We start from the raw sequence: 22320 nt of genomic DNA on the forward strand, positions 1-22320 counted from the left end.
TCATTGGCATCTCATATCCACCTCCTCTCTCAAGCTGAAAGCAGCCAAGAAGATTACTTCCAATTTATTTTCAATTTTAATCGTGTCTAAAAGTTGCTTTTCGTCTCCCTGCATGAAAAGCATGAGTGCATGTTATTTCTTTTTTTCCTATCAAAGTGGTCAGACTCAGTGCTTGAGTTCAAAATATGTATTTTAAGTGCCTCCCATGGGTGGTTATTTGACCCTGAAACCTCAGGGAAAGCATACATTCTGTTCATATTGTTGTTATGGCCTCTTGCTTCGATATGAACAATTGATAAACAATTTGAACAATTTCGGCTAAGTTCTTTATCTATAAATCTGAAACATGCTTAACCAAAAACAAAAATTACTAATATTTTTTATTTATTTATTTTTTATTTCACCTTTATTTAACCAGGTAAGCCAGTTGAGAACAAGTTCTCATTTACAACTGCGACCTGGCCAAGATAAAGCAAAGCAGTGCGATAAAAACAACAACACAGAGTTACATATGGGGTAAAAAAAACATAAGGTCATAAAATACAACAGAAAATATATATACAGTGTGTGCAAATGTAGCAAGTTATGGAGGTAAGGCAATAAATAGGCTATAGTGCAAAATAATTACAATTAGTATTAACACTGGAATGCTAGATGTGCAAGAGATTATGTGCAAATAGAGATACTGGGGTGCAAAAGAGCAAAATAAATAACAATATAGGGATGAGGTAGTTGGGTGGGCTAATTTCAGATGGGCTGTGTACATGTGCAGTGATCGGTAAGGTGCTCTGACAACTGATGCTTAAAGTTAGTGAGGGAGATAAGAGTCTCCAGCTTCAGAGATTTTTGCAATTCGTTCCAGTCATTGGCAGCAGAGAACTGGAAGGAATGGCGGCCAAAGGAGGTGTTGGCTTTGGGAATGACCAGTGAGATATACCTGCTGGAGCGCAGACTACGGGTGGGTGCTGCTATGGTGACCAATGAGCTAAGATAAGGCGGGGATTTGCCTAGCAGTGATTTATAGATGGCCTGGAGCCAGTGGGTTTGACGACGAACATGTAGTGAGGACCAGCCAACAAGAGCGTACAGGTCACAGTGGTGGGTAGTGTATGGGGCTTTGGAGCCAAAACGGATGGCACTGTGATAGACTACATCCAATTTGCTGAGTAGAGTGTTGGAGGCTATTTTGTAAATGACATCGCCGAAGTCAAGGATCGGTAGGATAGTCAGTTTTACAAGGGCATGTTTGGCAGCATGAGTGAAGGAGGCTTTGTTGCGAAATAGGAAGCCGATTCTAGATTTAACTTTGGATTGGAGATTCTTAATGTGAGTCTGGAAGGAGAGTTTACAGTCTAACCAGACACCTAGGTATTTAAAGTTGTCCACATACTCTAGGTCAGACCCGTCGAGAGTGGTGATTCTAGTCGGGTGGGCGGGTGCCAGCAGCGTTCGATTGAAGAGCATGCATTTAGTTTTACTAGTGTTTAAGAGCAGTTGGAGGCTACTGAATGAGTGTTGTATGGCATTGAAGCTCGTTTGGAGGTTTGTTAACACAGTGTCCAATGAAGGGCCAGATGTATACAAAATGGTGTCGCCTGCGTAGAGGTGGATCTGAGAGTCACCAGCAGCAAGAGCGACATCATTGATATACACGGAGAAAAGAGTCGGCCCAAGAATTGAACCCTGTGGCACCCCCATAGAGACTGCCATAGGTCCAGACAACAGGCCCTCCGATTTCACACATTGAACTCTATCTGAGAAGTAGTTGGTGAACCAGGCGAGGCAGTCATTTGAGAAACCAAGGCTATTTAGTCTGCCAATAAGAATGCGGTGGTTGACAGAGTCGAAAGCCTTGGCCAGGTCGATGAAGACGGCTGCACAGTACTGTCTATTATCAATCGCGGTTATAATATCGTTTAGGACCTTGAGCGTGGCTGAAGTGCACCCATGACCAGCTCGGAAACCGGATTGCATAGCGGAGAAGGTACGGTGGGATTCGAAATGGTTGGTGATCTGTTTGTTAACTTGGCTTTCAAATACTTTCGAAAGGCAGGGCAGGATGGATATAGGTCTGTAACAGTTTGGATCTAGAGTGTCACCCCCTTTGAAGAGGGGGATGACCACGGCAGCTTTCCAATCTCTGGGGATCTCAGACGTTACGAAAGAGAGGTTGAACAGGCTAGTAATAGGGGTTGCGACAATTTCTGCGGCTAGTTTTAGAAAGAAAGGGTCCAGATTGTCTAGCCCAGCTGATTTGTAGGGGTCCAGATTTTGCAGCTCTTTCAGAACATCAGCTGTCTGAATTTGTGTGAAGGAGAAGCGGGGGGGGCATGGGCAAGTTGCAGCGGAGGGTGCAGAGTTGGTGGCCGGGGTAGAGGTAGCCAGGTGGAAAGCATGGCCAGCCGTAGCAAAATGCTTGTTGAAATTCTCGATTATTGTAGATTTATCGGTGGTGATAGTGTTTCCTAGCCTCAGTGCAGTGGGCAGCTGGGAGGAAGTGCTCTTATTTTCCATGGACTTTACAGTGTCCCAAAACGTTTTGGAGTTAGTGCTACAGGATGCAAATTTCTGTTTGAAAAAGTTAGCCTTTGCATTCCTGACTGCTTATGTATATTGGTTCCTAACTTCCCTGAAAAGTTGCATATCGCGGGGGCTATTTGATGCTAATGCAGTACGCCACAGGATGTTTTTGTGCTGGTCAAGGGCAGTCAAGTCTGAGGAGAACCAGGGGCTATATCTGTTCTTAGTTCTGTATTTTTTGAATGGGGCATGTTTATTTAAGATTGAGAGGAAATTACTTTTAAAGAACAACCAGGCATCCTCTACTGACGGAATGAGATCTATATCCATCCAGGATACCTGGGCCAGGTCAATTAGGAAGGCCTGCTCGCTAAAGTGTTTTAGGGAGCGTTTGACAGTGATGAGGGGTGGTCGTTTGACCGCGGACCCGTTACGGACGCAGGCAATAAGGCAGTGATCGCTGAGATCCTGGTTGAAGACAGCGGAGGTGTATTTAGAGGGTAAGTTAGTCAGGATGATATCTATGAGGGTACCCATGTTTACGGATTTAGGGTTGTACCTGGTAGGTTCGTTGATAATTTGTGTGAGATTGAGGGCATCTAGTTTGGATTGTAGGATGGCCGGGGTGTTAAGCATATCCCAATTTAGGTCACCAAGCAGTACGAACTCTGAGGATAAATGGGGGGCAATCAATTCACATATGGTATCCAGGGCACAGCTGGGGGCTGAGGGGGGTCTGTAGCAAGCGGCAACAGTGAGAGACTTATTTCTGGAAAGGTGGATTTTTAGAAGTAGAAGCTCAAACTGTTTGGGCACAGACCTGGATAGTATGATAGAGCTCTGCAGGCTATCTCTACAGTAGATTGCAACTCCACCCCCTTTGGCAGTTCTATCTAGACGTAAAATGTTATAGTTGGGGATGGAAATTTCAGAATATTTGGTGGCCTTCCTAAGCCAGGATTCAGACACTGCTAGAACATCAGGGTTGGCGGAGTGTGCTAACGCAGTGAATAACTCAAACTTAGGAAGTAGACTTCTGATATTTACGTGCAAGAAACCAAGACTTTTGCGATTACAGAAGTCAGCAAATGATAGCGCCTGGGGAGTAGGAGTGATACTGAGGGCTGCAGGGCCTGGGTTAGCCTCTACATCACCAGAGGAACAGAGGAGGACTAGAATAAGGATACGGCTAAAGGCTTTAAGAACTGGTCTTCTAGTGCGTTGGGTACATAGAATAAAGGGGGCAGATTTCCGGGCGTTGTAGAAAAGATTCAGGGCATTATGTACAGACAAGGATATGGAAGGATATGAGTAAAGTGGAGGTAAACCTAAGCGTTGGGTAACAATGAAAGAGATAGCATCACTGGAGGCACCAATTGAGTCGGTCTCCGCATGTATGGGGGGTGGGACAAAGGAGCTATCTAAGGCAGGTTTAGCTGGGCTGGGGGATCTACAGTGAAATAGTACAATTAGAAATAACCGAAACAACAATAAGCTAACCATATTGACAAGGGAGAGATGCATAAAGCAATCAAGGTGTAATTTGAGAGAGCTAAGACAACAGCTGGTAATGACGACACAGTTTGGGCTGAGGCTAAACATAAACAGGATGCAGTACCGTAAAAAGGAACAGTCCAGCAGACATCAGCTGTATAGCTGAGTTATAAGGTCCGGTGAACAGCAATAGGATAGTTCGGAGGTAGTTTGGGGGCTGCTAAAGCACTAGCGAGCAAGAGGGCACGGCTAGCGTGTGCTAGCAGGCCGGGGCTAGCAGATGGAATCTTCGTGGTCAACGTCGTAACGGGAAGCCTTTTGTAAAATCTACCTCATCAGACGATTTCGTCGGCAGACCAGTCGTGTAGGATCGGCTGGGCTCCGTGTCAACACTAGGTGGTCCCGTCCGGTTGACAGAGAGGTAGATAGCCGGGAGATGGGAGATGGGCCTAGCTCAGGATGATTAGCCAGAGTTAAAGGTCCAGTGATTCAGTGATTCCGGCAGAAAAACGGATATGTTCTGGGTCGATAACGCACTGTGCAGACAGTGCAGACTGGCCGAATAATAGTCCAGACTAGAGCTGGCTGGTAGGTGGTGCAGGCCACGGACAATGGTGAAAAACCGCTAACGGTAGCTGATAGCAAGTAGCTAGTTAGCTGGCTACTCCCGTCCGGTAGACCTAGAGGTAGATAGCCGGGATATGAGCCTGGCTCTAGGCTAGCTCGAGGCTAACTGGTGCTTGCATCGGGGGCAGTGGTGATTAGCCAAACAGCAACATCCATTCGGTTGCGGCTAGCTAGTTGCGATCCGGTGATTAATGTCCAGTGATTAAATTATTCCGGCAGAAAATCCAATGTTCTGGGTGAAATAGCAACTGTGGCTAATAGCAAGTAGCTAGTTAGCTGGCTAGCTAGTTTCAACTGGCAATTCTAGATAAAAGGTAAGTCAATAATAGAATCCGTTCCACATTGAGTGAGGCGGGTTGCAGGAAAGTATATTTTGTAGAAGGATGAAAAGTCTGATAGGAAAATATGTACGAAAAATACAAAAAAAACAGGGTATTTACAGGCTATTTACAGACACACGACAAAAACAGGACTGCACTACTACGCCATCTACACAAACTGCTTTACAGTTTGTGTAGTCTGCAACAAGCATACTCTTCAAATGCCAAATGGTATTATGCTTTTATGACCCTTTCATGATTAATTTTTACTGAAGAGGCCAAAGTTTCTCCATCTGGTTCTTTAAATAATTTATATATCCCTCCCTTAGTATGCCTGTAAGAATGGCGCCGAAGGAGATGGCTGCCGTTTTACGGGCTCCTAACCAATTGTGCTATTGTGTGTTACTTTTTGCGTTATTTGTAACTTATTTTGTACATAATGTTTCTGCCACCGTCTCTTATGACCGAAATAGCTTCTTTATATCAGGACAGCGATTACAGGATTTTTTCAGACACCCGACAAGGCCCAAATCCGCGTCATTTGCATGAGAAAGAGATGGAGATATCGGGGACATAGGTCGGGGTGCCTCTTAAGGATCCGACGGCGAGTGCGTAATCTGCCTCTGCCATCAGTCCTATTAACCAACATACAATCATGGGATAACAAAATAGACTAACTAAGATCACAGATATCCTACCAACTGTAATATCTTATGTTTCACTGAGTCGTGGCTGAACGACAATATGGATAACATACAGCTGGCGGGATATACGCTGCATCGGCAAGATAGAACAGCTGCCTCTCGTAAGACAAGGGGTGGCAGTCTGTGTGTATTTGTAACAACAGCTGGTGCACGAAATCTAATATTAAGGAAGTCTCGCCTGAGGTAGAGTATCTCATGATAAGCTGTAGACCACACTATTTTCCAAGAGAGTTTTCATCTATATTTTTCATAGCTGTCTATTTACCACCACAAACCGATGCTGGCACTAAGACCACACTCGATGAGCTGTAGAAGGCCATATGCAAACAGGAAAACTCTCATCCAGAGGCGGCGCTCCTAGTGGCCGGGGACTTAAATCCGGGGAAACTTAAATCCTTTTTACCTAATTTCTACCAGCATGTTAAATCTGCAACCAGAGAAAAAAATAACTCTAGACCACCTTTACTCCACACACAGAGATGCGTACAAAGCTCTCCCTCACCCTCCATTTGGCAAATCTGACCATAACTCTATCCTCCTAATTCCTGTTTACAAGCAACAACTAAAGCAGGAAGAACCAGTGACTCGGTCAATAAAGAAGTGGTCAGATAACGCAGATGCTAAGCTACTGGACTGTTTTGCTAGCACAGACTGGAAAATGTTCTGGGATTCTTACGATGGCATTGAGGAGTACACCACATCAGTCACTGGATTCATCAATAAGTGCATCGATGACGTTGTCCCCACAGTGACCGTACATACATACCCCAACTAGAAGCTGTGGATTACAGGCAACATCCGCACTAAGCTAAAGGGTAGAGCTGCCGCATTCAAGAAGCGGGACTCTAACCCGGACGCTTATAAGAAATCCCGCTAAGCCCTCTGACGAACCATCAAACAGGCAAAGCGTCAATACAGGACTAAGATTGAATCGTACTACACTGGCTCTGATGCTCGAAGGATTTGGCAGGGCTTGCAAACTATTACAGACTACAAAGGGAAGCACAGCCGCGAACTGCCCAGTGATGAGAGCCTACCAGATGAGCTAAATTACTTCTATGCTCGCTTCGAGGCATGCAACACTGAAGCATGCATGACAGCATCAGTTGTTCCGGACAACTTTGTGATCACGCTCTCCGTAGCCGATGTGAGTAAGACCTTTAAACAGGTCAGCATTCACAAGGCTACAGGGCCAGATGGATTACCAGGAGGGGTACTCCGAGCATGCGCTGACCAACTGGCAAGTGTCTTCACTGACATTTTCAACCTGTCCCTGACTGAGTCTGTAATACCAACATGTTTCAAGCAGATTACCATAGTCCCTGTGCCCAAGAACACTAAGGCAAACTGGCTAAATGACTACCGACCCGTAGCACTCACGTCTGTAGCCATGAAGTGCATTATCCCAGAAACCCTAGACCCACTCAAATTTGCATACCGCCCCAACAGATCCACAGATGATGCAATCTCTATTGTACTCCACACTGCTCTTTCCCACCTGGACAAAAGGAACACCTACGTGAGAATGCTATTAATTGACTACAGCTCAGCGTTCAACACCATAGTGCCCTCAAAGCTCATCACTAAGCTAAGGACCCTGGGACTAAACACCTCCCTCTGCAACTGGATCCTGGACTTCCTGACGGACCGCCCTCAGGTGGTAAGGGTAGGTAACAACACATCTGTCATGCTGATCCTCAACACGGGGGCCCCTCAGGGGTGCGTGCTCAGTCCCCTCCTGTACTCCCTGTTCACCCATGACTGCATGGCCAGGCACGACTCCAACACCATCATTAAGTTTGGCGACGACACAACAGTGGTAGGCCTGATCACCAACAGCAATGAGACAGCCTATAGGGAGGAGGTCAGAGACCTGGCCGTGTGGTGCCATTATAACAACCTCTCCCTCAATGTGATCAAGACAAAGAAGATGATTGTGGACTACAAGAAAAAGAAGAGGACTGAGCACGCCCCCATTCTCATCGACAGGGCTGTAGTGGAGCAGGTTGAGAGCTTCAAGTTCCTTGGTGTCCACATCACCAACAAACTATCATGGTCCAAACACACCAAGACAGTCGTGAAGAGGGCACGACAAAGCATATTCCCCCTCAGGAGACTGAAAAGACTTGGCATGGGTCCTCAGTTCCTCAAAAAGTTCTACAGCTGCACCATCGAGAGCAGCTCTTTTACGCTGCTGCTACTCTCTGTTTATTATCTATGCATAGTCACTTTAACTCTACCTACATGTACATATTACCTCAATTACCTCAACTAACCTGTGCCCCTGCACATGGACTCTGTACCGGTACCCCCTGTATATAGCCTCACTACTGTTATTTTACTGCTGCTCTTTCATTTTATTTTTTTATTTTTTACTTATCTATTTTTTACTTAACACTTGTTTTTCTTAAAACTGCATTGTTGGTTAAGGGCTTGTAAGTAAGCATTTCACTGTAAGGTCTACACCTGTTGTATTCGGGGCATGTGACAAATAACATTTGATTTGATTTGTATGAGATGTGGAGGCAGTGGCCTGTAGAGCTGTCAGTATGAGTAAGATGGAGAGATAGCAGTTCACACAGGGACAATCAGAGGTCTGATGGATCTGATGAATAATACAGGGACTGGTGTCTTTATCTGAGCATCAGTGCAGCTCCCCTGCTCGCTCCTAGGGTCCTACTGCAGCAGTCCACTGGCAGCGCCTGCTCTGAATCTGAACCAAGCCGCCCGTATCCTGGCTCTGATTGGCTTCTGCCTTATTGATGCTTGAGGGATCCAAGCAAATTGAATAATTCCTTTTCTCCCATTAATCCTTGTCAGCATCTAGAGCTATCATTTGCTCCGACTAATAGGATTAGAGCAGGCTTCACCTGTCAGCTGGGCCGGTCTGATTGGTGTGGGACTGCATGTGTGCTTGTGTACCCAGAGCTCAATAGGGGCACATTAGAAGGCCCGACTGGTATTCTTAAAGTGGGAGAGAAGATTGGACCTTTTGACCCACCATACTCTCAGCAGGGTTTCTCTTAGTGCTGTGAGCACTGCTGAAAGTGATTCACTCAGCATACAATCAAGAATAGAAAGATAGTGTCTAGAGTAATGTTTTCTACAACAGCATGTACAGCAGAGGTGCCAGAGTTCACCATCCACATTTGAAATGCCTTGAAATAGCTTACTGAGTATCCTTGCTTGCAATTGCTCTTAGAATGCATTTTGTATGGCATTTTGATACTAACGCGGTACCATTGCTGTATGTGTATTATGCAGTGTTTCTTAATGCAAATGCCTGAATCATTCCAGTAATTTTCCCCTCCTCTCCAGCACCCAGGTCACACATGGATATGAGACTAGGGTCTGATTATTATCTCTTTGATATGCCTTAGTCTCTATTTAATTACATGCTTCCAATGTACTGTGCCACAGCTAATGATGCTCAGGCTTCTGTTTTCTTGCTGAATTGTGAATTTCAATAGTCAAGCATTTCCTTTTACATATTGATTGCATGCTTAGAAAAAATGGGGGTGCGGTGCATGCCCTCAAGAAGCACTCGGTATGCAGGAACCCCATTATTGACACTGATTTATCTGGTTTGACTGTGAGGAAAACAAAGGGCCAGTCTGCCTTACCTGAAAGACCACACTGTATTTCTCCTTCCATTACCCAGTTCAGAGTGATATACTGTACCTGGGACAGAGCAGTGCTGCAGACCTGAGTTATCTGACCTAACTTCAGCCAGTACAGTGGATACTGTGTATAGCACTGACCACAGTGGTACTTCTGACTGACCTTTTTCATCCTGGGTGCAGCCTGGATAATAAATATTTTCATCCACTCTCCAATTGGTTGTTCCTGAATATGAAACTCAATAGCTATGTGGTGAAGAATCGCAGCATTAGATGGACTGAGCAGTAGTTATTGCTCACTGTAGCCTTGTGGGAGTGACCAGTGCTCAAACATATACTGTCTCCATCGGGAGAGAGTCAGAGTGTGAACGCATCATTGCTCTTGCACATCACACCACAGTGTTTCTGCAGTTTCTTTAAGGGTTTAGAATGCATTTTCACAGTTGTTAATAGTCTCCTAGACCACACACAGCTTTATTTTAGATTGGCAGTCCTGAAATCACTGGCCCTTGTCGGTACAACCACTGTGCCATGAGGGATGGAGAGAAAGACAGGGAGAGAGAATCATTGGAGAAAGATATGCAACCTTGCTCATTTGGAGGGTATTATGGTGCGGAGGAATGCACCACTGCAGAAAGAGAATCGTCCCTCTAGGACAGGGTTCCCCAACTGGCAGTTCACGGGCCGAATTTGGCCCGCGGGTGTTCCCATGTATTCCCATGCATAATATAGAGACATACAGTGCTTTTAGAAAGTATTCACACCCCTTGACTTTTTCCACATTTTGTTGAGTTACAGCCTGAATTTAAAATGGATGAAATGTCGATTTACACACAATACCCCATCATGTCAAACTGGAATCATGTTTTAGAATCTTTTTGGAAATTAATTAAAAATAAAAAGCTGAAATGTCTTGAGTCAATAAGTATTCAACACCTTTGTTATGGCAAGCCTGGACTCACTTTGAGTGCAATAATTGTGTTTTACATGATTTTTGAATGACTGCCTCATCTCTGTACTCCTCAGTCGAGCAGTGAATTTCAAACACAGATTCAACCACAAAGACCAGGGAGGTTTTCCAATGCCTCGCAAAGAAGGGCAGCTATTGGTAGATGGGTAAAAATAAAAAAACAGACATTGAATATTCCTTTGAGCATGGTGAAGTTATTAAATACACTTTGGATGGTGTATCAATACACCCCTTTCACTACAAAGATACAGATGTCCTTCCTAACTCAGTTGCCGGAGAGGAAGAAAACCACTCAGGGATTTTACCATGAGACCAATGGTGACTTTAAAACAGTTACAGAGTTTCATGGCTGTGATAGGAGAAAACTGAGGATGGATCAACAACATTGTAGTTACTCCACAATATTAACCTAATTGACATAGTGAAAAGAAGGAAGCCTGTACAGAATGCAAATATTCCAAAACATGCACCCTGTTTGCAACAAGGCACTACAGTAATACCGCAAAAATGTGGCAAAGCAATTACATTTTTGTCCTGAATACAAAGTGTTATGTTTGGTACAAATCCAATACAACACATTACTGAGTACCACTCTCCATATTTTCAAGCATAGTGGTGGCTGCATCATGTTATGGGTATGCTTGTAATCGTTAAGGACTGGGGAGTATTTCAGGATAAAAAAGAAACGTAATGGAGCTAAGCACAGGCAAAATCCTAGAGGAAAACCTGGTTCAGTCTACTTTCCACCAGACACTGGGAGATTAATTCATTATTCAGCAGGACAATAACCTAAAACACAAGGCCAAATCTACACTGGAGTTGCTTACGAAGAAGACACTGAATATTCCTGAGTGGCCGAGTTACAGTTGTGACTTAAATCTGCTTGAAAATACCTGAAAATGGTTGTCTAGCAATGATCATCAACCAATTTGACAGAGCTTAAAGATTTTGAAAAAAATAATGGGCAAATGTTTCACAAACCAGATGTGGAAAGCTTTTAGAGATTTACCCAGATAGACTCACAGCTGTAATCTCTGCCAAAGGTGCTTTTACAAAGTATTAACTCAGGGGTGTGAATACTTATGTAAATTAGATATTTTCAGGCTGTAACACAACACAATGTGGAATAAGTCAAGGGGTATGAATACGTTCTGAAGGCACTGTATGTGATCGTATACAAATGTAAGCAAGGTTTGAAATTATTATGTTTTAGTCAAATATAAATCAGTTTGGGCTTCTTGCGGTCAATTTGCAATCACATTTGTTTTCTAAATTATGTTCCGGCCCCCCGACCGTCTGTTCAACAAAAAATCGGCCCGCGACTGAATCTATTTGATGATCCCTGCTCTAGGAGATGCGTGATTCCTTTATCAGCACTCACACCATTCTGTCTCCAAGACAGAGCTCTTTAATCTGGTTTACGTAAAGCTGCATATGTAAATATATGCATATGATTGTGAATAAATGATTCAATGATTTACTGAGCTGGGTTACAGTGAGGGAGATGGATGGGAGAGTAGGGCTAGCTGAGGAAGGGGAGATGGAGGCCTGAAAATGGTGTGTGTGTGGGGGGGGGGGGGGGGGTATTCCCCAGTTTCCATGGTAATGGTGCAATTCTGTGATTCCCCTCTGAGTTCTCCCCCATCTTCTTCCATACCCTATGGGGGACACATTCCCGTACATACATTCATACTCTCTCTCTTACACACACACACACCCTCATATACACAGTCATACGCTATTATATCATGATATATTCAATGGATTCCTTACTGCCTTCATTATTTCACGTGTGCCTGCATGTGTTCATGTGCACATATATATCTACATATAATAATATAAATGTTTATTTACATATAGATCTTACCCTGAGCCATACGCACAGACAAACCCTAGTACAATCACACACAAACACAGAAAGAGAGAGAGAGAGAGAAAGAGAGAGAGAGAGAGAGAGAGAGAGAGAGGCACACACATTAAATAATGTAGGTAATAAAGAGAGAAAAGGGGGATGAATGGATGGGATTTTAATACGGCCATTGATAAGGCCTCTGATATCTTTATGGCAGTAAAAATATTTCCTATCAAACAGCCTTATAGACTCAAGGACCGTTTGTGAACTGTCCCTATTTTCACATTCAGTAATGATGACACTTTATAGATCTCCCCACGAACAATGACTATTTTATGGAAACTCATGCTGAGATACACAGTTACAAGTTTTTGTCTGTGCCACACGCTGTGTTGTTAAAACCAGCCTAGATGACAAATGAAAGGCACACATTTGAATCAACTTTAATTGAGCATGATGGGCCTAGCCCTTATTTTAGGTAGCCTGGTAAATGCTGCATGTGCCTTGGTAATAGTTGATTTATTCTCCATCTGGAATGGAAGAGGAAATGTAATAATAGTGCTCTGGTTTGAGGTAAGATAGGTAATTTACTGTTTCTGATTGAGTTTTGCGCAGGCCCAGAGGGGATGATAACTGTGGTTTGGAATGGTCCTGTCAGACAGGAGTTTCTAATGGCTTCAATTAGTTTTATCTCTCCCACCCGCTGAAGCACCACATATTGGACTCAGCTGTTAAATAATGAAGAAAACCAACCAACTATAGATTGAAGCAGTTTGGTTGCATTGTCACAGTCCCTATGTCACATATCAGAATAATGTTAGACATAATTTAAATGAATGTATTGTACAGTGCCTTGCAAAAGTATTCATGCGCTTGGCGTTTTTCCTATTTTGTTGCATTACAACCTGTAATTTAAATGGATTTTTATTTGGATTTCATGTAATGGACACACACAAAATAGTCCAAATTGGTGAAGTGAAATGAAAAAAATAACTTGTTTAAAAAAATTCTAAAAAATAAATAACGGAAAAGTGGTGTGTGCATATGTATTCACCCCCTTTGCTATGAAGCCCCTAAATAAGATCTGGTGCAACCAATTACCTTTCAGAAGTCACATAATTAGTTAATTGCACACAGGTGGACTTTAAGTGTCACATGATCTGTCACATGATCTCAGTATATATACACCTGTTCTGAAAGGCCCCAGAGTCTGCAACACCACTAAGCAAGGGGCACCACCAAGCAAGCGGCACCATGAAGACCAAGGAGCTCTCCAAACAGGTCAGGGACAAAGTTGTGGAGAAGTACAGATCAGGGTTGGGTTATAAAAAATATCAGACACGTTGAACATCCCACGGAGCACCATTTAAATCCATTATTAAAAAATGGAAATAATATGGCATCACAACAAACCTACCAAGAGAGGGCCACCCACCAAAACTCACAGACCAGGCAAGGAGGGCATTAATCAGAGAGGCAACAAAGAGACCAAAGATAACCCTGAAGGCGCTGCAAAGTTCCACAGCGGAGATTGGAGTATCTGTCCATAGGACCACTTTAAGCCGTACACTCCACAGAGCTGGGCTTTACAGAAGAGTGGCCAGAAAAAAGCCATTGCTTAAATAAAAAAATAAGCAAACACGTTTGGTGTTCGCCAAAAGGCATGTGGGAGACTCCCTAAACATATGGAAGAAGGTACTCTGGTCAGATGAGACTAAAATTGAGCTTTTTGGCCATCAAGGAAAATGCTATGTCTGGCACAAACCCAACACCTCTCATCCCCCCCAGAACACCATCCCCACAGTGAATCATGGTGGTGGTAGCATCATGCTGTGGGGATGTTTTTCATTGGCAGGGACTGGGAAACTGGTCAGAATTGAAGGAATGATGGATGGCGCTAAATACAGGGAAATTCTTGAGGGAAACTGTTTCAGTCTTCCAGAGATTTGAGACTGGAATGGAGGTTCACCTTCCAGCAGGACAATGACCATAAGCATACTGCTAAAGCAACACATGAGTGGTTTAATTGGAAACATTTAAATGTATTGGAATGGCCTAGTCAAAGCCCAGACCTCAATCCAATTCACAATAAAAAATATTTTGCATCTTCAAAGTGGTAGGCATGTTGTGTAAATCAAATGATACAAACCCCCCCAAAATCAATTTTAATTCCAGGTTGTAAGGCAACAAAATAGGAAAAATGGCAAGGGGGGTGAATACTTTCGCAAGCCGACTGTATAGCAGTCACCCAATCAGTGACATAAATACATGCAGTATAATACTTTTTTATACAGAAAGAACATGATTTAATGATAGGAGTTGGAGCTGTAGTTAGGGTTGTGGTTGAGGGTTATTGTTGAACCAGGATGTGGACATTAATCTAGGTTTAGGGTTAGGGTTGTGGTTGAGGCTAGGATTAGGGTTGAACCGGGATGTTGACATTAAGTTAATGTTAGGGTTGTGGTTGAGGCTAGGTTTAGGATTGAACAGGGAAGTGGACATGAAGCTAGTGTTAGGGTAATGGCAAGATTAGGATTAGGGTTATGCCAAATTACGGTTATCCTACTTTTATCCTTATTTTTATCCTACTTTCCTTGTTGGACCCGTAAGGTGCTGGAGCTTGGCTCCGCCTGGCTATCATTAACCCAATGTGCAGGAGCCCGGCTCCGGGTAGCTCTGGCTCAATTTAACCACTGGCTACAACCCTGCAATTTGAAATGCCATATTTATAGAGGAGATAATGGGTTACTGTTCAATTAGGGTTAATACAATGAACATCTGAATTAAACTGACAGCATACATCATGACACCACATAAAAATTAATAATTACTGTATGTGGAAGGGAAACAGCTGCAGAGCTCCATTCCATAAAGAGTCTATGAATTTGAAATGTGACCGTAACGACTAAAGATGACACATTAAACGTGAACATAGCACAAACGTTATGCAATTTAGATTTTTTTATACAGTATACAGGAGGAGAGGAGAATGACAATAAGCAGTTCTCTTTCAAATGCCAAGATCTTTCCTAATGCTGACATTCAATGAGAATCTACTACTTGATAATGCTGGATTAGCCTCAATCATTACTTTCTATCGTCAACTGACCTGACAAAAGGGCAATCTGCAATAGATCCCTTTCTGTGTTTAGAAACATTGCCGCAAGAGGGCAATGCGTGCAAGTTGGTGGCAGAACAAAGGGGAGTTATTACAGAGCGGCAGCAAAAAAAGCCTCTATTTACATTTACATTTACATTTACGTCATTTAGCAGACGCTCTTATCCAGAGCGACTTACAGTTAGTGAATACATCTTTTTTTTTATACTGGCCCCCCATGTTGCTTATGAGTGCATTTCACACTTCTTTTGGATTATAATTGGATTTTAAGGCTTGTATGAATGTCCTGCTTATTATAATATGTGTGTCATCATCACAAATCAACTGCATTATACTTAAAACACACTTTAACTTCAACCAGTAAAATGGCTCTTTGGCTAGCTTTTGCTACAGCCTAAAGTATATCAATGGCAATGAGCGTTAGCATTCTAGCTAACAAATGCTGCATCCAAAATAGTTATTTTGCAAAGATCACAACCAAATATAATCTTAGCGACTGTTCAAGCAAGAATCAAAACATCATTGTAAGCCTATGAGAACCCCAAAAAGTGATTTTCGCAGATAATAATAATAATAATAATAATATGCCATTTAGCAGACGCTTTTATCCAAAGCGACTTACAGTCATGCGTGCATACATTTTTTGTGTATGGGTGGTCCCGGGGATCGAACCCACTACCTTGGCGTTAAAAGCGCCGTGCTCTACCAGCTGAGCCATGGTGATGGCTTTCTTACTGCCGCCAAGAGACGCGTGCATCTGTGCGTGATGTCAGTGTGTCTTGTACTGGAAAAGGGTCTATACCATGGCTATACAGCACACTGCAAGCACTCCATAGAGCAGGGTTCCCCAATTGGCGGCCCGTGGGATGAATTTGGCCCACTGGGGGGTTTTATTTGGCCCCCAAGTTTTCTGAGCCAAAAAATTATAACATTTTCATTGTTAGACATCAAATACTGTAAAAACACCAGGAAATCAGCTCCAAGTGATTTACATTTTGGAAATCTGTTCCCAAGTATTGCCACACATAATAGAGAGACGTGATTGTTTATAAATGTAAGCAAGGGTTAAAATTATTATGTTTTAGTCAAATATGATATCTGTTTGGGCTTCTTGCGGTCAATTTGCAGTCTATAAATTATATGTAATTATGTTCCGGCCCCCCGACCATCCGCTCAAGAAAATAATCAGCCCGCGGCTGAATCTAGTTGATGAACCATGCCATAGAGCATTCCCATCACACTATTTAATTGATTTCATTACCTATTTTTCTGCTTTTATCTCCCTCTTTTTCTCAACCTCTCACTCTTTCCTTCTGTCTTTCTTTCTGTCCAGTCCCTGTACCTGATTCGTCAGGAGATGACGGTATCCCAGAAGCAGCTGGGAGAGTTCTGTGAGGCCCTAAAGCAGTACCTGAAGAATGTCTCTGCTGAAAGAGACTGCTTCCAGTGAGTCCACCTATTTAACTTTATCTGTGTGTCTTTCATTGTCCATCTCACACAATACCTTTGGTGACCATTTGTCCACAGTGTGTGTTTTTCTACATGGCTGATGTATTCACAACCTAACTGGTTAAATACGAACCCTGCTCAAGTACTTTACCAATCCTCAATATACAACTTAATATCGTGAGACAGATGCCCTGACACATTTCTTTGTTAACCCTGTTGTGATTGTGTCATGCCTTCACAAATCCTCACATTAGTCTCTGGAGTGATGGGCCATGCCTTCTAACAGATGGAAGATCTTAATTTGAGCCAGTTTGTTACAGCAGGAAAATTATCCTGAAGCAACAGGAAATGTGAATTATATGGATTTTAATTAATGGATATGTTTGTAGGTGTTGATTCATTTTTCTTAAGGGAAAATAAAGTCTGTAATTTCAAAGTGGAAATTACAAACTTCAGAAGCCTTTTTAAAACTCAAATACACTACAAGTCTTAAAAGTAATATACTCCTGCAACTTGTGATCAAATTAAGATCCTACATCTATAATGCTTATTTTGTCACAATGCTCTGCAAGGTACTAATCTCAGCTCCAAGTATAATGGCAGGAAGGCTCAGTGGAAGGAAACTCAGAGAGAGCATGAATAGATATGAGAAAATAAAGGACAAATAAGTCAACATTACAGTTGAGGGAGATAGGGAGAGACAGAGAGCCTCTGAGTGCTGGTGTGTACAGGTTAGGGATGGTTGAGAGAGCATCTGGCAGAGAAAGGATGTGCTGGGGACTGAAGAGGCAATCAGACTGGATAAACCTGTTAGACACGCTGTTGTCCTCTGCCTCTCCACAACTATCATCAACCAGGAGGAATCTCCATGTGACAAGGGACGATGAAGTGGAAAATAGGGTTGAGCAGATTAGAGAAACCTGGGTTTAGGTGGACAGAGCTTCTCAGATCTTCTTGCTCTGAGCTGAGGTAGTGTGCAGCAGCCTACTGCACAACCTCCAAATACGCTTTAGAGCACTGCTGGAAATAGCTGATTTGTAGAGAAGATTACATTTATTTTCACTATTATTGCTGCTGCCTATAGTACAATTGTATCTTCTTTCCAATCAATGTAGCAGCAGATTCTCATGCCTAGAGTGTGTAAGACTCAGTTCAAAAGGACAAGTTCCTCTACGGTCGGTTTCAGAGCTACTCCCTGGAGCCAAGTCCAGAAAATGGGCTGGCTGCTGTCAGCAGTGTTTTGTAGTCCCATCATTATACACGTAGGGATGGTCAATAATTGATCACTGAGGAATTGGGCTCTGAGTCTGTACTGTGAATAGATGGTTTTCTTTCTCTCTCTCTTCTCTTTCTTTCACACATTACCACTATTTAAGTCTGAAACTTTATTTTCCTCCCTCATCTCTCTACTCTTGGTTCCTATATGTGCTTCTATATGGTACTAATACATCCTGTAAATTATGCAAATGTTTTGTCCTTGAACTTACACGCACAACACACAGACAAACACACAGACAAACACACAAACATTGACAAAGTTATGGGAAGGAAGCACACGCATGGATGCACAGACACACATGCAAACACCCTCCCCTTGTCCACATCTTTCTTTTAGATGGACACACATTAACTTAGACATGTTTTTTTCGGTTTGATGAATGTGATTGTGGAGCCTCCTCGCACAGAAGTGGCCCGTCAAATGAAACAATGCAGTCGTCTGATCTAGATGTAACCTCAGACAGAGAGCTGCCAGCTGTAATGGAAGCATTCAGCAGGTCAATAAGATGTGTCAGGAGTCTCTCCAGTTGCGAGCTCCACTGTGATGGAAGGAAACATAAAACCCAGCTCATACAGTAGAACTCTTCTACTGCACTAAACCCCTGAGGTACAACTCAGCCATCTGAACCACTACTGCCCTCCAGTGGAGGATTATGCGTGGGAGTGAGTGGAGCTGAAGTCAAGTGACTATGGGCTTCTACTATAATGGTTGACTATGGGCTTCTACTATAATGGTTGACTATGGGCGTCTATTATTATGGTTTATGTGGTGTGAAAGTGTTTCTGTGCTCAGCTACCACACATCACTCTCTCACATCTGTCTGCGTAAGCTTATTGGCAATTCACTCTCTTTATTTGAATATTTTCTAGTTCTCCACTGTTCCAATGTCCAATGCCCATTATTGACTTGCCAGTGTCTCACTCTCTCTTTTTTTATTCCTTTCTTCCTCAGTGTGACTGCAGTGCGGCTGCCAGATGGGCTGTCCTTCGTGATGTATGAGTTCTGGGATGGAGAGGAGGAGTGGAAAAAGTAAGTTCTAGAATTGTGTCTCATTTGACTTCTCAGGTATGGAGTCATCCCTCCCTCCCCCACATCTTCTGACCCTTCACTCCTTGGTCTTCTTATAATCCCATAGGTACAATTTCCAGAAATTATGGAATCAATAATGCACATTAATTTGATATGTTGGTGTCTACTATTTTGTAAGCACAGTTCTCATATGAGATATGTGTATTTTTTACACAATTGGGTAAATGATTACAGAAGAGCCGTCATTGCTTAGTGTTTTTGTTTAAATGTTGATACAAAGCTAACATCTGGAGTCAGACTTTGGTTAAGTAGACTCCAGAGGTACAAAGCTCTATCACAGCAGGAACCTAGCTACAGCCACAGTCACTGAATAAGGCTGACAAACTGTAATTACTTATTGATGTTTTTGGGGATGTGCTGAGGCTGTGATGAGTCTCTATCTTGTAAGTTCTCTATTAATATTTTACTGCTCACAATCACATTATAATCTATGGGGCGTAGGAGAACTGAAGGAGTGTGTGTGTGCGTCTGCATGTGTGTGCGCGTCTGTGTTTATATGTGATCTCATGCACACCACCTCTGTCCTCAGGCACCTCCAGACTGCGTCCTTCAAGGCCTTTCAACATGTTAAAGTGGACACTCTGTGCCAGCCTGAAGCTATGTCCACTGTTGCTGTGCCAGGTTAGTCTCCTGAGAGAGAGCTGGCATAGAGCACAATCCCCTGGGTAATGCTGGCACAGTGCCGTGTGTCTGGGATGGGGAGCCCTGATAGCGATGGAACCTACTGGGGGAGAGAACTGTTTGAAGAAGAGCAGTCAGGGAAAACACATACCCTGATATTTATTGTTGTGGACTTATTGTTATTGGTATAAATGCGTGTCATAGACTTACCTCAGACAAACCTGAAAATGTATGACTTTCAATTTGAATGATATTATGCAGTGTATCATCATTGTATTATCACATTGAGCAGAAAAACACTAGACCTGAGTGTGAATGTGTTGTAAATGATAACTTGTTTTTCTCTATTCCTTAGCTGCTTGTGTCTAACTGAACTCCTCCTCCCTCTCTCTCCCTGCAGCCGCCTGGTGCAGCCTGAGCAGAGACTGATGGGGGTGGGGCCGCATCGCCTAAATTCGCAACACCCCCATCCTTAGCTCCCCCATACCCCCTTTACCTCGCTCTCACAATCCCTCTCTTTCTCTCTTTTGGTAGTACATGTTTACACAGTGTCTGTTTGATATTGAGGCAAAATGGAAGGCATCAATTGCAGTGAATATTAAACAGTGCATTAAAGCGAGATTACCTCCATCCAATGCATTTGTTCATTGTATCGTTCACCCTCAAGTCATGGTAGAAATGAGGTGAACAGTTAACCTGCTTTTGAGGCTCTAGTGCATGTCATCCATGCCTGCTGCTGCTGCTAATGACAGAGTAATAGAGCCCACAACATTCGTCTCTATCAAGTGGTTAAGGTTTTTTTTTTTTCGTTGTGTTAAGAGTACATGTATGAATCAGCAATGGATATATTAGCTGTTAAATTCTAGTAAAATTATATGAAAACATGTTCTATTATAATTATATTTGTATTGACGTCTTTAGTGGTACAGTGCAAAATTCCTCAGCAGATGCGGTTACAACAAAAGCAGCAAAACTTGTGGTTTTGAACAACTAATCTCAAGCCTTAAACATCAGCAGGTGGTTGAGGTTGTAGGAATTCCCATAATAGAGTGGCTACAGATCCGACTTTTCCCAGGATCTTTTTTTCCCCAGGACCTTCAGTCCCGAAGCTTCTGCGCATGTGTTTCTTTACCTCTACTTTACGCACTCATTTTTGTGGTCTCCTTACCTTCACATTTCTCACTGATGATCATTTGTCAAGTTTTACTGGTGTAACATCCATGCAGCATCTGCATACCAACCATTTGATCTCAATCAGTTTCATGGGGATATTAATTTAGATCTTGAGTTATAGTGTTGTTTAGAAGTAGCCTACAGTGTTGTTTTGAATATGTAATGTACAGTGAGAGAATTGAAATGTACAGTGAGAGAATTTTAGAGCAGATGGTGTTAACAAACTGTAGCATAGCCTACCTTTGTAGAGCAGAGACTGTGCATAAAGTAGAGAATAAACCCATGAGCAGAACGTGATCCGCACATGCACAGAAGCTTCGGGACCTATAGTCGAGGGATAAACTACCCATAAACACAGAGTAATTCGATTTAAAAACATCTAACGCGCAGCCACATATTACAATCACAGTGTTCATTGCAATTGAGCAAAAAGGAGATGTTTCACATGCCTATCAAGCAAATGATAGTAACAGAAAATATATCAGAAAGAATGTTCACCCACCAACCCAGTTGAAGAACCTCTTCTGCACATCTAGGAGCATGACGACTTTGTCCAACCCCAACCTCACCAACTTGAAATCAACATGATCAAACAGAAACAGTCGAAAAGCACAATGTAAATTCATGAAATATAGCGATTACATATATTTAAAGTATGAGATTATTACAAATGATCACAATAAATGTGTTTTATCTATAAAGAATAATGTATGAATCACTCATCTTGATCTACCTTTAGAGGGTGGAATCTTTCACCCACTTCTCCATTGAACTTTGTTTGTCCTGTAAGCACATGGTGGTGGCAAGCTTGTCCTTTACCAATGGGGGAATATCAAACCCTCACTCCCCCAGGATCAGATTATCAGATCGTCTCAGATTATGTCATGTAAGTAATAACAAAGACTGTCCTTGTTCACTGTAAATAATTAAACTTTGTTTACTTGCCTTTGATCATAACTAGGACCACCACTGAAATGGAATTAACTCATGTCCAGTTCTATCTCTGGTGCTAGGCCACATTACTTAGAGAGAACCCTGGACTTCTCAGTGTTAATGCACCCGTGATATTAATAAATAATAAATAGCATGCCTTGGGCTTTATATTAGCCTCAGCATCAGTATTACAGAATGGAGCAAGAGCATGGCTCCCTTGTTGACAGACGTATGTGGGTACATTCTACTGGAAAGGTAGCTTCCGTTGGGTTCTGTATGAACAGGTCAGAGCCAGCCAAAAAATGCCAAGACTATTTCTGTAACATTCCTGGCTGTTTCCTAAACTGTGCAACCAATTTTGTTCTCCCCATCTCTCGAGTGCATGTTAAAATGAATGACCAGTAATTTATTTGCCGTAGTATTTAGCCATGCTACTGTCACTGGGTTTTGTGCATTTCTTATTTTTCTTTTATAGTATTCCTATAAAGGACAAACAAAACAAATATATATGAATAGAAAATGGCATACAGAATGAACATTCACTTTTATGG

General features: G+C 42.6%; 1 protein-coding gene across 1 annotated transcript in view; it reads left to right on the plus strand.

Annotated features, from left to right (window-relative positions):
• LOC311135420 (N-terminal EF-hand calcium-binding protein 2-like) overlaps positions 1–20092 on the plus strand; it is a gene marked incomplete at both ends in the record, with an annotated part of 129768 nt that extends 109676 nt beyond the window's left edge. The window contains 4 exons of the mRNA XM_084169362.1: positions 16559–16671; positions 18905–18982; positions 19572–19663; positions 20064–20092. Of these exons, the coding sequence (XP_084025488.1) occupies positions 16559–16671; positions 18905–18982; positions 19572–19663; positions 20064–20092 (312 nt within the window). The remainder of the gene's footprint in view (positions 1–16558; positions 16672–18904; positions 18983–19571; positions 19664–20063) is intronic.
• Between the last annotated feature and the right edge of the window lie 2228 nt (positions 20093–22320).

The sequence above is a fragment of the Coregonus lavaretus genome, assembly GCF_964263955.1.
Source record: "Coregonus lavaretus genome assembly, chromosome: 9".
NCBI lineage: Eukaryota > Metazoa > Chordata > Actinopteri > Salmoniformes > Salmonidae > Coregonus > Coregonus lavaretus.